The following is an 18,240-nucleotide window of genomic DNA, read 5'->3' as shown; positions in this document are numbered from 1 at the left end:
TTTCTTGCCCTATTGAACCTTTTATCAACACATAATGTCCCTGTTTGTCTCTTGTAACCACTTTTTATTTGAAGTTTTGTCTAACAATAAGATAGCCAGGGCTTCCCCGGTGGCGCAGTGGTTGAGGGTCCGCCTGCCGATGCAGGGGACACGGGTTCATGCCCCGGTCCGGGAAGATCCCACATGCTGTGGAGTGGCTGGGCCTGTGAGCCATGGCCGCTGAGCCTGCACGTCCGGAGCCTGTGCTCCGCAACGGGAGAGGCCACAACAGTGAGAGGCCCGCATACCACAAAAAAAAAAAAAAAAGAAAGAAAAAGATAGCCAACCTAGCTCTCTTTTAGTTACTGTTTGCCTAGAATATCTTTTTCTATCCTTTTGCTTTCATCCTCTTTGTGTCCCTATTATCTAAAGAGAGTATTTCTAATAGTATATAGATTAGTGTTATTTTATTATTTTTTTATATCCCATCTGTCAATGCTTTTTTTTAAATAGGAGAGTTTAATCCATGTACATTTAATGTCATTACTGATAAAGGATTTACTTCAGCCATTTAGCTATTTTCTGTATGTCTTATAATATTTTTGTTCCTCAGTTCTTCCATTATTGCCTTTTTTTTGGTATTTAGGTGATTTTATTGTAGTATACCATTTAGATTCCCTCTTTCATTGTCTGTATACAGTAAGTCTCCTACATACGAATGAGCTCCTTTCTGAGAGCGTGTTTGTAAGTCCAATTTGTTCGTAAGTCCAACAAAGTTAGCCTAGATACCCAACTAACACAATCTGCTATGTAGTACTATACTGTAATAGGTTTGTAATACTATTCACAAAAATAACAAAAAATAAAGAAAACATTTAAAATCTTACAGTACAGTACCTTGAAAAGTACAGTAGTACAGTACAACAGCTGGTGTACAGGGGCTGGCATCGAGTGAACAGGCAAGAGGAGTTACTGACTGGAGGAGGGAGAGGAGGTGGGAGATAATAGAGCTGAAGGATCGTCAGCAATAGGAAATGGAGGGCAATCGGCAATTTCACTCACGCCTGATGTTGATGGAACACATGTTTGCATCTTTGAAAGTTCGCAACTTGAAGGTTCATAGGTAGGGGACTTACTGTATTTTTTAGTATTTTACTTAGTGATTACTTTGCAATTAACGTCTTAAAATTTTAGCAACCTAGTTTGAATAATACCAACTTTCTTTCAATAGTATACAAACACTTCTACTTCTATATACATCTATTCTTTTCCCTTTATATTGTTAACATCACAGATTATATCTTTATACCTTGTATGTCTCTTAACATAGATTCATAATTGCTATTTTATGCATTTGCTTGTTAAATTGTATAGGAGAAAGAAGTTACAAACTAAACCAGAAGTATAATAAAGCTGTCCTTTATGAAGTTCTTTATTTTTCCTGTTTTTGAGTTACTGTCTAGTATCCTTTAATTTCAACCTGGAGAACTCCTTTTAGCATTTCTTTTTTATATATATATAAATTTATTTATTTATTTGTTTGTTTTTATTTTTGGCTGTGTTGGGTCTTCGTTGCTGCGCATGGGCCTTCTCTAGTTGCAGCGAGCAGGGGCTACCCTTCGTTGTGGTGTGCAGGCTTCTCATTGCGGTGGCTTCTCTTGTTGCGGAGCATGCACTCTACGCGTGCGGGCTTCAGTAGTTGTGGCACGCGGGCTCAGTAGTTGTGGTTCATGGGCCCTAGAGTGTAGGCTCAGTAGTTGTGGCGCATGGGCTTAGTTGCTCCACGGCATGTAAAATCTTCCCAGGCCAGGGATAGAACCCGTGTACCTTGCATTGGCAGGCAGATTCTTAACCACTGTGCCACCAGGGAAGCCCCTAGCATTTCTTACAGGGAAAATGTACTGTTATGAACTCCCTCAGCTTTAAAAAAAAAAAGAAAAGAAAATCTGGTAATATCTTAATTCTCCTTCAATTTTGAAACATAGTTTTGACAGATACATAATTCTTTATTTACAGTCTTTCAGGATGAAATGTGTCATCCTATTGCCTCCTGGCTTTCCTGGTTTCTGAGAAATCAACTGTTAAATCTTATTGAGGCTATCTTGTATGCAGCTAGTTACTTCTGTCTTGCTGCTTTCAAAGTTACCCTTTTGTCTTTGAGTTTTAACAGTTTGTCAATTTAACATTTGACTACCGTGTGTCTGGTGTGGATATCTGAGTTTTTACTGCTTGAAGTTTGTTGAGCTTCTTGGATATGGTGTTGGAGCTAGTTGCTAAATGAAAGAAGGAAAATCTCTAAATGTCTTAATTGAGCTCTTACTAGATGATGAAGTATTTCACTAGACTCCAGAGTTCCAAAATAGATAGTTTCAGATAGTTCTTCCAGCTCAGTAGCTGCCTTAGTGCAAGGTCAGATTCCTAGAGCTTCCTACTCTGCCATGTTCCTTGACATTATTTCCACAATTGATTTTTGTATACTGATCTTGTGCCCTGCAACTGTTCTGTTATTTTGTTGATTACATCAGGTTTTGAACATAGACAATCATGTCGTTTGGGGATGAAGACAGTTACTTCTTCCTTTCCTTAGCTGGCTGTCTTTTTTTTCTTTTCTTTTCTTCTTCTTTTTTTTTTTCTTTTTTTTGCCTACTGCACTGACTAGAACCTCAATACAGTGTTGAATGTAAATATGAGAGCAGACATCCTTGTCATATTTCTGATCATAGGAGTAAAGCAGTCAGTCTTTAATCGTTAGGTAACTTAGTAACTTGTTAACTGTAGGTTTTTTGTAAATGCTCTCATCAGGTTAAAGAAGTGCCTGTCTAATCCTATTTTTTTGCATTCTTTTTTTTTTTCCTTAACAAATTTATTTAATTATTTATTTTTGGCCACGTTGGGTCTTCGTTGCTGTGTGTGGACTTTCTCTAGTTGTGGCTAGCAGGGGCTACTCTTCGTTGCGGTGTGCGGGCTTCTCACTGTGGTGGCTTCTTTTGTTGTGGAGCATGGGTCTAGGCGTACAGGCCTCGGTAGCTGTGGCATGTGGGCTCAGAAGTTATGGCTTACGGGCTCTAGAGCGCAGGCTCAGTAGTTGTGGTGCATGGGCTTACTTGCTCCGTGGCATGTGGGGTCTTTCCAGAGTAGGGCTTGAACCCGTGAACCCTGCATTGGCAGGCAGATTCTTAACCACTGCGCCATCAGGGAAGTCCCTTTGAGTTCTTTTTAATAGCTGTGTATACAAGTATTATTTAAGTCATGTTTAGCAAATTGTTGCATGGTAGGTATCTACCAGTTTCTGTTGCCATCAGCCACATAGGAAGTTGTTGATGTCCCAGCATCTTTTGCAGCATCTGGTACAAAATTTTGGAAAAGTTTTGCAAATATTATTGTTAAAAACGTCATAACCTAGCAGTTCCACCCAAAATAATTGAAAACATACGTACACCAAAACCTGTACACAAATGCTCGTATCAGCATTATTCGAAATACCCAAAAAGTGGAAGTAACTGAAATGTTCATCAACAAATCAGTATACAAACAAAATGTGGTATCTCCAGTGAGTATTATTCTGCCATGAAAAGAAAGGAAGTACTACATGATAAACGTGCAGCAAATACTTGTGCCTTGAAAACATTATGCTAAGTGAAAGAAGCCGGACACAAAAGGCTACAAATTATACGATTCCTTTTATATGCAATGTCCCTAATAGGCAAATCCATTGAAAGAGAAGATTAGTGGTTGCTTGTACCTGGAAGCAGGAGAGAATGGGGAGTGACTGCTAACGGGTATGGGCCTGGGGTGTCTTTTTGGGGTGATGAAAATGTTCTGGAATCTGATAGTGGAGATGTTTGTATAACTATGTGAATATGCTAAAAACCAATGAACTGTAGCTTTAGAATGGTAAATTTTATGGCATGTGAATCATATTTTAATTAAGAAAAACACCGTGTAAGCAGCTGCACAAACTCATAATGCCTTTGGTGATCCTTATAAGGATGACAGGAACAACAATTATGACAGCAAAGTGACAATTATAACAATTAGGTTTAATGGAGGAAAAACAATTTTTTTAAAATATTTATTTTTTGGCTGTGTCGGGTGTTAGTTGTGGCACTCGGGATCTTTGTCGCGGTGCATGGGCTTCCCTCTTGTGGCACGTGGGCTCAGTAGTTGTGGTGCACGGGCTTAGTTGCCCTGCAGCATGTGGGATCTTAGTTCCCTGACCAGGGATCGAACTGGCATCCCCTGCATTGGAAGGTGGTTTCTTAACCACTGGACCATCAGGGAAGTCCCAATGGAGGTAATTAAGCCAACTTAAATAATGAACATTCATTCTTTAGGAAAAAACGTTAGTTTTATTTATTTATTTATTTATTTCTGTGGTACGCGGGCCTCTCACCGTTGTGGCCTCTCCCGCTGCGGAGCACAGGCCCCAGACGCGCAGGCCCAGCGGCCATGGCTCACGCGCCCAGCCGCTCTGCGGCATGTGGGATCTTCCCGGACCGGGGCACGAAGCCGTGTCCCCTGCGTCGGCAGGCGGACTCTCAACCACTGCGCCACCAGGGAAGCCCCCTTTGTCCATTTTTTAATCAGTGTATTTATTTTTTGTTGTTGAGTTGTAGGAGCTGCTTATATATTCTAGATGTTACCTCCTTATCAGATATGATTTGCAAATATTTTCTCCCATTCCACTGATTGTGTCCTTTGATGCACGTAAGTTTTTAATTTTGTTATAGTCCAGTTTGTCTGTTTTTTCTTTTGTTGCCTGTGTTTTGCTGTCATATCCAGGAAATCCTTACCATGTACTTCGTTTTAATTTATTATTTATTTATTTATGTATGTAATGGCTGCGTTGGGTCTTTGTTGCTGCGTGCGGGCTTTTTCTAGTTGTGGCGAGCCGGGGCTACTCTTCGTTGTGGTGCCCGGGCTTCTCGTTGCGGTGGCTTCTCTTGTTGCGGAGCACGGGCTCTAGGCACGTGGGCTTCAGTAGTCGTGGCTCGCGGGCTCCAGAGCTTAGGCTCAGTAGTTGTGGTGCACGGGCTTAGTTGCTCTGTGGCCTGTGGGATCTTCCCAGAGCAGGGCTTGAACCCGTGTCCCCTGCATTGGCAGGCAGATTCTTAACCACTGCGCCACCAGGGAAGTTCCTAGGTAATGGGTTCTTTATTCAAGAGGCCCTAGTTTCTATAAGATCCTCTGAAATTAAGAGAATTATATTCATTCTGTATTTCAATTTTGAATAGTATGCATTATCTTTACTATAACAGATAAGGAAATGTATACCCTACTCCATCTCCAAATATTTGAGTATCATTTTTGCTTTATCAAGGTTTTTAAATCTGTATTCTATAGCCATAATTCTCATAGCTGTTTAGCCTATGAATTCTTTATTTTGACTGTTCTCTCCTAGCTGGAATCTATCAAGTAATAGCCTCAAAGAGGGCTCGTAGGTGTTGTTCTTACTTTAGAATGTGTGTGCTGGTCTGCCTTTATATTTGAAGGACAGCTTATGTATAAAGTTCTTAAGCCCCACTTTCTTTCTTCAAAACTTTGTAATTGCCCATGCTGTCAACAGTGAGAGCCCCGCCAGTCCTTTTATCTGGTACCTCCTGTCATCTCCCATGGCTGCGTCTCACCGGGAAGTATGTTTTGGCATTGAATGTTGCTTTGTAGAAGTCTGAGGGTGGACTGATTTCCATCCTGCCCCACCGCCGCCACCTTTGTAACTAACTTTATGCTAGGATGCCTGTAGAATTTTATTTATTTATGAAGTCCAGGCACTGAACTAACATATGTCTTGCCGTCCCATTGTTCTATAATCCTTTTATTGTGGGACAGGATAGGTCTTCTGACCTATATATTTAGTTTTTCTTCCTTTTTATTTCTGAGTATCTTTTCTGTTGAATTTGCAGCTTTTCTACGGAAGCAACACCAGTTGCTTTGGTCACCTTTCTCCTCTCAAATGCATGCTTTTCCCTTTCCCTCTACATTCATTGAGATTCTCTCAAGCCTTTTTTTCTACCTGTAATTAAGTTTCACCTGTCTTTTCTGTTTCTTGTGGTTTCTGATGTTTTTCATTGGATGTGTAATGGGACTGTTTTGATCTCCATATGCCGTGTCTTTCTCCTCCCCCTTCCTCATCCCCCAAATGTGGCAGGTCTCTGGGCTCATGTATAATACTCAGCTACTTGGTATTTTATTCTCTCTAATTCTTTACACCTCCTTCTTTCATCTCCTGGTGGTTACTAGTACTGAGTTTCAGCCTTCTAATGCCCTCTGAAAACTGCCTGTTGCTCATTCTAGTTGGGAATTATCTCAAATTCACCACGTTGTTTTTTCAAAATCAGCTCTATTTTGGCCTTTCTTTGTACTGTCTTTGATTTTCTTTCCATTATTGCTGTCTACATTTTTAAAAAATATTTTTCTTTTGCTGCTGCAAACCAGTTGCCCAACTGCTCCTTTTCACTCCTGATTTCCTATTCTGATTTCAACAGGAGTTCTTGTTGCTCATGTTCTCTTGATGACATTCTTCGTGGCTCCATCCATCAATAAACTTCTATAAATTCTTACGATTTATTTTCTACTTTTTGCCTGTATCCTTTCTTGGAGGTAGTGTTCTGTCAGTGTGACATATTTTAAAATGATCTTCAATGTCAGATAGTCTAGACATTTGCAATGAAGACTAATTGAGATTTTTTGTTTATTTTCAAAGTATATTTTACTGGGACTTCCCTGGTGGTCTAGTGGCTGGGACTCTGTGCTCCCAATGCAGGTGGCCTGGGTTCGGTCCCTGGTCAGGGAAGTAGATCCCACATGCCACACCTAAGAGTTCACATGCCACAACTAAAGAACTCACATGCCGCAACTAAGACCCGATGCAGCCAAATAAATAAATATTTTTTTTAAAAAAAGTATATTTTACTGAGAAATCTGTGGGTTTTTTTGCAATCAGCAGTCACTTTTTGTAGGAATACTGCAACTGTATTGTGACTGAAAACTAGTGAGCACTGTTTTTGCTTTAAGTAATTATTTTTTCAGTGTGTAAGGTAGAATCACTCCCTGTGGCAACGCCAGTTATCCTCATATTGAGCCATCTTTTTCCTTCCTTTGTATTTTCTTCTAATTGCTTAACAGTTCACACTTAAGATGTGCCAGGCTCTGTTCTAAGTATCTTACATGTATTGGCTTGTTTACTCCTCCTTACAGCAACCTTGTCATCATGATAAATAGAGTCATTATAACATAGAGATGAAATCACTTGCTCAGGGTGGTAGAGCTGGGGTTTAAACTCCAGCAATCTTGTTCCAGAGTCTGGGCTCTATCCACTAAGCAAACTTTGAAATTTTTTTTTTTTGATGGGTATACTATTTTATTAACATTTAAATTTCACCAAGAGTTCAAGTATATGCTAGCCATTTGTTCAGATTTTTGAAATAAAGACAAAATGGGCAGACGGCTTTGAGCGTGCGATGTATTTAACACTGCCCAATATATTCACCAACTAGACAATCGAAGGGGTGGTATGACTATACACTTAGGAGCACCAAGTACAGGAACAAGCCCTGGAATTGGAAGAAAAACCTGCCATTCAGGACTGAACAGAGGTCTTTGGTTGCTGACAGAATCTCCCCTTGACTTCAGACATGAGACAAACCGAGGGAGTCTGTCAGTATACAAAAACCACTGCCTTTAGTAACAGGATGGACTTGCCAGAACCAATTCAGATTGTGGGGACCAGTCTGAAGTGAGCAGGGTTGGCTGGAGGCTGGAAATGTTGCACCTGAAGGCCAGCATCGGCAGATGACAGCAGCCATGTTCTAAAAATCGCTGATTTCTACACAAGTTCCTAAGATGCTTTCCCCAAACAGGGCAAACTTTGAATATTGAGTGTATCTCATAAGTTTTCTCTTTGCTGGAATCCTGAATATGTTGTATTTTTCAGGTCTTTCTGTGGAATTCGGAACCATTCTAATATACACATGTGAGAAGAGTTGCTGGCCTCAAAATCATCAGACTCCCGTGGAAGAATTTTGTATTATCCAAGAGGACCCAGATGAATTATTATTTAAGTAGTGCATTTCCTTTTGTGTTTTTTTGTTTGTTTTCATTTTTGGCTGCGTTAGGTCTTTGTTGCTGCACGTGGGCTTTCTCTAGTTGCAGAGAGAGGGGGCTACTCTTCATTACAGTGCGCGGGCTTCTCATTGCGGTGGCTTCTCTTGTTGCGGAGTACAGGCTCTAGAGCACAGGCTCAGTAGTTGTGGCCCATGGGCTTAGTTGCTCTGTGGCATGTGGGATCTTCCTGGACCAGGGCGTATTCTTAACCTCTGTGCCACCTGGGAAACCCTTTCCTTTTGTTTATATAAATTAAAGCAAATTTTAATGTTTAAATTGTGTTTTTACCTCATTTTGACTCACAATTTATTAGCTCTTGTTTCTTTTTGCTTTTTCGCACCCCTGATGGGTCTGGAGCCAGGACTAGAACCTCCCAGCTGTGGGCTGGTTAACCCTTCCAGGGTCAGTGGCCTGTGTCCACAGTGGCAGCTCAGAATGTGGCTCCTCTGTAGCCCAGAGGGCAGGTGATCCTATGTAAGCAGACCGGTGGGTTCTAGGAGGGAGAGCAGCTGGAGAGCCATGAGCGCAGCCAGCCACGTACTACCCCTGCAGCCTTGGCACTTTTGCTGTCCCTGGGTGCTGACAGAGCAAACTACTGGAACTGCTCCAGCTGCTTGAGGCTCCTGCCCTGTGACATGAGCTGTTTATACTTGCCTGGTGTTCTCCCACCCCAGGCTCTCCGCCCTCACCTCCTGCCCCTAAAGCATCACAGGAAGGGGGCCCTTTCTCTCTTCTGGACATTGTCCTTCCATCCAGCTGTCTACCTCTCCAATCTCCCCTTTCTCCATTCAGTTTTTATGTTATCAGCTGCTTCCATTCTGCTACCCCTTGACAGCAGCATGAAAACACCTCCACCAGCTGTGTACAGACCTGCTGTTTGCCTGCATAGATGAGGAAACTGGGTATTAACATAAACAATTTGGTTGATTTATGTTAATAAACATAAACTTTGGTAAATAACACATTAGGCCCATATTATCATGAGATGTGGTTCTCCTGGGCAGTGTGTGACTGGTGAGAACCCTACCTGATGCTGCCCTGCCCTCTCCCCCTTTCCTGGGAGGGTGGGAGGCACCTGGGGGAAAGTGGCTGGCTGTGTAGAAGAAAGCGAAGGTGTTGGTCAGTGATATTTCAGGATCACTGGGTTTGCAGGGCTGCGGCTGAGTGTGGACCTGCAGAGAGAGGTTTTGACTCCTCCTCTGTCATGCTGGAGAAGTGACCACCGGTTCCCCTGTGGCACTTACGTTGTGGGTGGAGAATCCCTCAGACTGTCAGACCACTCACTCCAACTGGAGCAGAAAACATACTGCTCATACTTGCAGGTATATCACTTTGGATTTATTTAAATGGCCAGAGAGTACCCTCTTTTGAGGAGAGGATGGGGTAGAATTGTTGCTTTCAACTGTTGATACAGACATTTGCAGATATCTGGCTGACTTTTAGGTAGAGACAACTTGTGCTTCCAACCAAACATTTCTCGAATCTAGTTATACATGTTTGTATGAGGTCTTACCAAAATAGAGTACAGATTAGCAGGGGCATTTCCCATGATCCCATAGAAATAATGTTTGTGACATATTGTCAAGGAAGCAAGATATGAGAAAACAAGACTAGTGCGAACCCACTTAAATGTAAAACTCTTCATAGTGCTGTGTAAAAGATCTAGATCTGGAAATATAAACGCCAGCAAGGCCCTGAGGAGTAGGATTAGGTGTGCAATTTTGTGAGTGGTGCTTTTCAATTTTTACTTCCTGCACTGGCATCCTATTTGAATTTGTTAAGGTGGGCAAGCATTTTATACTTTATACACACTGTTAAAAGATAAACTGAGGCATAAGAATTTATTTGAGCAAAAATCAATTGGAACCAGGCAGCACCCAATCTAGCAGAAAGGAAGGAGCTTCAAGGAGCTAAACAAAATGACTTTTACAGGCAGAAAGGGACAGGAACAAGAAAGTTTTATCAGCAAAATAGGGGGTTGGTTATTGCCAACTTACTTTCCTTTAGGGGACGGCAGGGGTCTTTCAGGTAGATTACCTAACCAGTGCTGATCCGGTGATTCCTGATTGATGGTTTAAAATTCCATTTCTGGGAGAGCCGAAACTGTAATTAAGTCTCAGTTTGGTGACATGGGGCTTAGCATAAGCGACTCCATTCTGAGCTTGTATCTTGTTTTTAACAACACACCAACCCACGAAGAATAGCAAAGCCTCAGGGTTAGGTGTCCAGCCCAGGCAAAGGAAAGAGGAGGGAGGCAGGAAAGAAGCAAAGGAAGGTGGCTCTATCCACTGTGTGTCTAGTGGGAGAAGGAAGGTCAGCATTTTGTTGAAGACCTCTGTTAGCGTTAGCTGCCACAGGGGGCCTTTATGAGAGCCAGTAGTAGGGAAGGAACATCAGCAGCTTACTATGCAAGGGTGCCTCCCACCCCAACCATGGTTGGGTGCCCTGGCCCTTCCTTCGTCTCATGGATCAGGGCAACAGACTGAGTACTCCTCACAGATCAGGCTTGGTGTGTGGTTCGTGAACCAAGCAACTGATGAGGAAGACCACAGAAGTCAAAAGCATTTTCCTCTGTTTTCCACTGTCAACCAACAAAACGAAGAAAGAAGATAAGAAAAGAGTATATTTGGCGTCATAAGAATTGCAATTTGGAAGACACAGATTTGATTAAAAGGGAAGGAGTGTTCCGGGGAAGAGAAAAAGTCAGGGGCTTAGAAAGGCAAAAGCCACGAGACTGTACTCTGACACAAGAAAAGAAATACTCGTCCTTAGGGATGGCGGTCACGAGTTGTTTTAGGTTAAGGATCTGATAAATAGATAGGCTGTCATGAGTTATATTAGGGTAAGGGTAAGTATCAAGTTTCTGGCAGATGTTCTGGATGCCTTCCTTAGGACAGTAAGTGGTCAAAACGTCAGATTTCATCCAGGCTGAGCCATACATAAATTACTTTGTCAGTGGCCTTCCAGCTCCATTTTGGAGAGCTCTCTTAGCAATACTCTATTTTGATTTTCCTTTCACACCATCTTTTCCTTTTTTCTTCTAATAATTTTTTCTGATTTTAAAATTCACATTTTCTTTGAGGAGAATGAGCATCTGGGAAATACAGTAAAGTTTAGAGGAGAAATAAAAATTATCCATAATTTCATCACACACAGATACACAAAAATATTAACCATGGTTATTTTCTTCCTGTTTAAAAAAAGTTCTTTTTAACAAAATTTAATCATATGTGTGGTTTTGTATCTTTGTGTTTTCTTTTTCTTTTTTTTTTTTTGCCTGCCGGGCTCTTCATTGTGGCTCGTGGGCTCCAGAGTGCATGTGCTCAGTAGTTGCAGGTGCTGGCTTAGTTTCCCTGTGGCATGTGGGATCTTAGTTCCCTGATCAGTGATGGAACTCGCATCCCCTGCATTTGCAGGCAGATTCTTAACCACTGGACCACCAGGGAAGTCCTTGTATCTTTTTCATTCAATATTATGAGCGTTTCCACCATCAATATTTTCCCAGGACGTACTTTGTAACTGAAACTGAGTCCCTTGGAAATCGAGTTCCTTTACTGAGTTTATGATAAATCTCTCTCCAAAACTTTATTCCCTTTCTTATCCCCTCTGATCTCAATCCTGTGCTAACTGAACACTAATCACCCAGAGTCAGATGGCTAAAATTGCTGTTGATAACATCGTTAATGTACTAAGCTTGCTATTATAGATGTCATCATTAAGGTATAAACTCATGTTGTTTCTCCAGAGGAAGATGAGCTAACAGACTCCTGAACCATGGACCACGTGGCCAGAAAACTGTAAACCAGAGACAGACATCCTAACTCCCAATTAAGAAATGTCACAGAAATGTCACAAGATGATGATTAATCCCAGCCTCTTTGTTCTTCCCCTTGTGGACTTAAAAAATTATTCACAACCTAAAAGTTGAGAGTTATGTTTTATTTGGCGGGAATTTTTAGGTCTTCAAGCCCGGGAGGCAGCATCTCAAGTAACCCTGAGAAAACTGCTCTGAGGAGGTGGTGGGGTGGGGAGAGACAGGTTATATAGAAGTTTTGCAACACAGGGCAGGTAGTTGGAACATCAAAGGATTATTCTAAATTAAAGAAAACCAGATACCCCAAATTAAGGAATTTAGTGCTTTTCTCTGTATGGGAAGATGCAAGAGTCTGGGCTCACTGAAATCATTCCTTTGATATGCACCTCAGCTATCTGGCGCCAGTATCCTGTGTTTTCACATCCTCAGTTCCCTCAGGGCTTACGGTAGGGAGTGGCTGTAGTCTGATGGCTGCTAGATGGCAGGTATTCTTTCCTTCCTGAGTTTCCTTGGGGCTCACCAGCTCACGGATGGAGGGCTGCAATTGCTGATGACTGACATCCTTTGTTTACTGATGTGGCAGGAAATATTCCATTCCTCACCCTTAAAAAAAACCCCTAGGGCTTCCCTGGTGGCGCAGTGGTTGAGAGTCCCGCCTGCCGATGCAGGGGACACGGGTTCGTGCCCCGGTCCGGGAAGATCCCACATGCCGCAGAGCAGCTGGGCCCGTGAGCCATGGCCGCTGGGCCTGCGCGTCCGGAGCCTGTGCTCCGCAACGGGAGAGGCCACAACAGTGAGAGACCCGCGTACTTAAAAACAAAAAACAAAAAAAAACCCTCTAACTCAGAGACCAAGTTGAAGTGGATCTGAGGCGTGCTTCCCACTCCCTTGCTTGGCACCCTGCAGTAAGTCCTTACTTTGCTGCAAACTCCCCTTGTCAAAGTTTGGCTTTCTTCACTTGGGGCATAAGAGGCCTTTGCTCGTTTACATATATGCTGCAAAGTATTTTTTTAAAATACACATCAAAAATCTAATAAATCTTAAGCCAGATAGCAGAACTACGCGCGTCGGTGCGAAGCACTACCAGCCTGGAGTACAGCCGGAGGTGTGAAGAGTCTTCTCACAGTCCAGCCCAGTCCGGGCCGCTCGCGGACTGGCCAGGTCCCCAGGCCCCGCCCATTCAGCGCCGACAGGCGGCCGCAGTGCGCAGGAACGGAAGCTAGGCCGCCCCTCCCCCACTCACTTCCGGCCGCGGCTCAGTTCTCCCGCCTCCGCCTGCGCCGAGGCTCGTGGTTGTCCCGCCATGGCACTGTCGCGGGGGCTTCCGCGGGAGCTGGCCGAGGCCGTGGCCGGGGGCCGGGTCCTGGTGGTGGGCGCGGGCGGCATCGGCTGCGAGCTCCTCAAAAACCTCGTGCTCACCGGCTTCTCCCACATCGACCTGGTGAGGGCCAGGCGTGCGCGGGCTGAATGGCGGGCCGTGGAGCCGGGGCCGGGGGATCGGGGCCCGGAGGTCCGGACCTGAGCTGTGGGTGCGGGGGCGGACCAAGAGGCCCTGGGGTCGTCGCTGCCCACCTAGAGGGAGCTCTTCGGCGGCTGCGGGGCGGGCGCCGCTGCACGCCGGGCCCGCTCCGCACGCTGAGGAGGCCAAGGGCCCGGGTCTTCCGGGCGTCCCGCGAAGAGCCGTCCCCCGCCTCCCAGGCAGCGCCAATTTGTGGCGGCTCTGGGGTGTGGAAGAGTCCTCGTGTCTTCGCTTCAGAGCGGTTCCCCAGCTTTAACCGGAGGCAGGAGAGGATTGTCTCGAGTCCCTTGGGGATGTTGTGAGTGTTCAATTCGAAGTCCCCCTTAACTCAAATAATATGCAGAGCAGAGGATGGCGGTGGTAACAACCAGGACCTACTGAGGGCTTGTCCCGAGCCCGGCGCTGTCCTGCGCGGTTTACTCGCCTTAACGCACTTAATCTTCACTACCATCATAGGCTTGTAAACGCTGTCTTCACCCCATTTTATTTTTAACAGATAAGAGGAAAAGTGAGGTACTGTGGGGTTTAGTGACTTACCTAGGACTCCTTTGTGGCTCGCGCTCCTCTCTTCTGGCTGGGTGCAATCTGCGTGACAGTCATTGTTATCACCGTAGATTATTTCGTTAAAGGTATTGGTTAGGATTTTAACTTTTGCATTGTTGAACAGTGACGGGAAGCTACTGTAATTCTGAGTCAAGTCATTTCTGTTAATGTAAACTTTTTAGAGATTGGAGTTGTAGCCTGAAATTTGGATGTGAGTTTATAGAATCTTAAGGTGTAGTGGAAACAGGGAATTAAAAAAAAAAAAGTAGAGGTGGCCGACTGAACTAATAAATGAGTGACTGGGGGGAAAAGCATTTACGCGTTTTCCATTGGTTTTTATAGGGTTAGTCTTTCCATTCAGTTCTGTATCCCAAATATGAATGTGGCATAGCTAATACCTACTAATACTTCTTCAAAAGGATCATTTTGTAATAGACAAGGCAGTGAATTTGGGCACCTGAAAAATAAATGCTGATCCTTTTTTATTTGGTTTAATTTTTGTAGTAAATTTAGAAAGCACAGATAAAAAATGTTAGGTGATTATATGTTTTGGTGATTTTCACCAAAACCATTAGGGTGTTTCACAGTTAGAACATTTGATTACTCTTCATGTAACTTTATTGAAATGGAGTGAAAATGGTTTTAGTTATAATTATTTCTTCTCTTATATTTACTTAGAAGCAGCAATTAGATAAGACTTAAAACGTGAGACTTCTAACCTTGTGTAGAAGCTTCCCTCCACAGCCCTCAAGTAATGATTGTAAATGAAATTGTGTGTGGGTAAAGACTTTTGAATTAAAGAAAGCAAAAATTCAGTAAATCTATTTGGCAAGTATCATTTAAGAAAAAGAACAGGGCACAGTTAGATCTATTATGTTGGATTTGAAAGAGTATTCAGATTGATAGAGAAATGATGGAAATATAATGCATTTTTAGCATCATTTTGTCATCTAAGGAATTTCCTAACATATTTGCCAGTATGATTAAACAAATGAACAAAAAAGCATCCTTTCTAAAATATCTTTGAGAAAGTTGTATCTGAAATTAAATCTTGTTTTGTTTTAATACGCATTAAATTACTTTTATCAATTTAACAACTTTAGTATATTGGTCAAAAAGCATTTTCTCCCCTAACGTGGCAGATATCAAAACTTCTGGGTTATGGATGCTGAGGATAGGGATACGTATTGCTCAGACATACCAGGAAATTTGTGATTTATCTGGGGTTTATGCATTTGTAGATTGACCTGGATACTATTGATGTCAGCAACCTCAACAGGCAGTTTTTGTTTCAAAAGAAACATGTTGGAAGATCAAAGGCTCAGGTAACTTTGCATTTCTCATATCATTTCTATTTATTCACTTATATTTCTGCCCTTTGGTGGATCTTCTATTTATGGTATTAGGTTAATTTGGACTCTCTAGCAGGAGGGAGAATATGGGGGAAGCCATCTCTTTTTAGCTGAGGGATTAGGAAGAATAAGAAGATGTCTAGAAAAGGACAGAAGACTGTGCCATCCTTTCTTATCTACAGAGGAAATAAAAGTGCTCTACCCAATCCTGTAAATGGTGTCCCCTTCTTAAATTTCTGATTGTTTACTTAGAATGAGCCTTGTGTTCCTACATTGCCTAGAGCTTGGCTGCTCCTGTGTTTGTGGGCAAGAGAAGCTACAGCTTATGTCATTGTCCCCTTTAGAAGAAAACAGCCTCCCCTGAGGTTCTAGCCATCCAGATCTTTCTTTAGTTCCTTGAATGTTCCATCTTGATTCAGGGTTTTAAAACATCTTTCTCTTTGCTTTTTCTCCCAGCTTTTTGGGCAAACTTACACTCTTCTCCTTTTCATTTTTCAGATTTTCTCTAGGCATGCTTTCCTGAATCTCTTAGACTAAATCATATCTTCCACTCTTTACAGCCTCTACTTTTTCTGTGTATCATTTATCATAGTTTGTAGTTAAATTTATCTGGATGGTTATTTGATTAATGTCACTTTTGCTCACCAAGTGCCTTATACAGTTTCTGATATATGGAAGATGCTTAGTAAATATTTGTTGAATGGATGAATGACACTTGGTTACTGCATTTGATATTTTTGCTGAAGCTTGCCATTCATGTACAAGTGTATGTAAGTAGGTGAAATAACTATTGTCTGCCATAGATAGAGTTCATATTCAGATAGAAATGTTGTAGTAATTTAGTAAATTAGTAATTTAGTGTTGTTTGTTTTTCCAGGTTGCCAAAGAAAGTGTACTGCAGTTTTACCCGAAAGCTAATATCATAGCCTACCATGACAGCATCATGAAGTATGCGCTAATTATTATGTTGCAAAATTGTGTTTGCTGTGAATTTTTAATTGAACCTTTAAAGTATAATACTTTTATTAGCTAAATATATGAACTCAGAGTCATTCTGCTTATTTAAAAATTTTTCTAGAATAATTAAAATGTAGTAGGTTGTGTCCACATAAGTGACATTCTTTTAACAGTTCATATATATATATGTGTGTGTGTGTATATATATATATGTATATATATATAATTTGAATGATTTAGATAAGAGGTCATTTACTCTAATACTTTCAATAAATAAGTTACTTGGAAACCTAAAAGGACCTTATATTCTTGTTTTAAATAAAGAGATATTCTAAACTATAAGAAATCAATATACATGATGATTCAGACTTTTCTAAATATATTGCTCTCATTCTGATCGATTTCAGCTGTGGCCTTTTTCAGTTTAAAAGGTTCCCTCTCAAAATAATTTGTTTGTTAGGACTGTGACTTCTGTAATATAACACTGGGAATTGTGATGGGGCAGTAGTTTTGATGGTACATAAATATACTCTGATCTCAGTAAAGATAGAGTAAAAATATAATTTTGGAGGCGTTGGGGCAAAGGAACCCTGCGTCTAAAATGTCCTTTATCTATAGTTGTTGTCCACAAGTAAGTGGTTTTAAAAATAATGAGTTCTTGTTTGAGGCCTGGATTAGAGAAAGTCTTATGCTTTCTCAGGGAATTTGTGTTTCCAGCTTCCTTTTCATTCTCTGGATGTTTGCTCTACAACCTTGCCTATAGCCCTACAACCTCCTTACCCTGTGTTGCTTTCCCAGTGCTGCTAAAAGCAGGGACCCTAGGGGCCTGAACCCTGCCTGATCCTGACCATGTGAGGTGAAGCTACAGGCCAGGCAGATCCTGGGAATGTATTCTTTGTATGTTCCCAGGCACTTGCTGCCCCAAGAAGGCCTGGTGGGACTCTCGAAGTCATGCCAGTTTGAGATTCTGCTCTGTGCCCGAGGTAGCTGGCCAAAACAGATGTGTGGTTTAAATCTGTTTCTGGTGTTTGGGGAAAAATCAAACCTATCTATATTGTAGAGACCCCTAATATCAGTTATTTTTGTACTTTTATTACTTTAATGTGCTTTTTAGGACCCTGTATTATACTGTGAAGCTCATGTGTAAGGCCGGTTGTTTTGGTGACCTTTTTTTTTTGTTGTTGTTTTACTTTGTAGCCCTGACTATAATGTGGAATTTTTTCGACAATTTATATTGGTTATGAATGCTTTAGATAACAGAGGTGAGATTATTTTAATACTTTTAATTCTAAGTATTTCCCTTCCTCCATAACAAGGTTGTTTACAAAATTAGTGTTAATTAAAATATTTCCTTATGAGTTAGAACTTAAAAGACCTAAAGGGAAGTAAGATCAGGTTTAAAGCTTGCCAATTGATTGTAATTTTAACTAGAACTAGTGTGAATATAGGGGAAGTTAAAATCATTAAAGAGGATGATGCATAGGTTGCGTGCATGTATATTTGTTTCAGATTATCCCAGCACTTAAGCACAGTGTGACTTCCTTCGTGTATGTGGAGATCTAAGAAATATCAGTGCCCAAATTTCACCCAAAACCAATTGAGTCAAACTCTGTAAATGGGACCTAAAGATCATATTTTTTCAGTTCCCCAGATGATCTAAAGGGCAATGAAGACTGAAAACCACTGTTTTGAGAGTAAGGCAATAGGATGTCAAAGTTAGCATAGAAGTCATGGCTCTTGAATTATTTTGGGTATATCTGGTGCTGCAATATATCAGACTGGATCCTATTACGTGTACACATTTTGGACCATTTAAACTTTACACAAGTTGGTGATATTTCATATAATCAAGTATCATAAAGCCAGTTATTGTTAACAAATCTTTGTGTCTGGAATGTGGGGTGAAAATAACTTAAAATACTCTTTCTGTAACTACTTCCACATGTAAAAGTACATCTGTCAAATGAGTTTGT

The 18,240-nt window shown here is 41.7% G+C and overlaps 2 protein-coding genes across 7 annotated transcripts in view; both read left to right on the top strand.

Moving 5' to 3' along the window:
• The window catches only part of PDCD2L (programmed cell death 2 like), a 28,385-nt gene extending 16,321 nt beyond the window's left edge, over positions 1-12,064 (top strand). For 2 of the 3 annotated variants that reach the window (XM_030874420.2, XM_060289368.1), the window contains one exon: positions 7,913-12,064. In XM_030874420.2, coding sequence (XP_030730280.1) covers positions 7,913-8,043 — 131 coding nt within the window. In that variant the 3' untranslated portion in view covers positions 8,044-12,064. The remainder of the gene's footprint in view (positions 1-7,912) is intronic. The other variant, XR_009560106.1, reaches the window with a different exon arrangement.
• A 1,060-nt stretch (positions 12,065-13,124) lies between these two features.
• UBA2 (ubiquitin like modifier activating enzyme 2) overlaps positions 13,125-18,240 on the top strand; it is a 31,739-nt gene continuing 26,623 nt past the window's right edge. The window contains exons 1-5 of one of the 4 annotated variants that reach the window (XM_030874418.3): positions 13,212-13,337; positions 13,912-14,044; positions 15,200-15,283; positions 16,188-16,258; positions 17,465-17,529. In XM_030874418.3, the coding sequence (XP_030730278.1) occupies positions 16,254-16,258; positions 17,465-17,529 (70 nt within the window). In that variant the 5' untranslated portion in view covers positions 13,212-13,337; positions 13,912-14,044; positions 15,200-15,283; positions 16,188-16,253. Of the gene's footprint in view, positions 13,338-13,911; positions 14,045-15,199; positions 15,284-16,187; positions 16,259-17,464; positions 17,530-18,240 lie in introns of all 4 variants that reach the window. The other 3 variants (XM_060289309.2, XM_030874417.3, XM_030874419.3) reach the window with 3 other exon arrangements.

The sequence above is a fragment of the Globicephala melas genome, chromosome 19 (assembly GCF_963455315.2).
Source record: "Globicephala melas chromosome 19, mGloMel1.2, whole genome shotgun sequence".
Classification (NCBI taxonomy): Eukaryota; Metazoa; Chordata; class Mammalia; order Artiodactyla; family Delphinidae; genus Globicephala; species Globicephala melas.
This window is presented reverse-complemented; position numbering and strand designations above follow the sequence as displayed.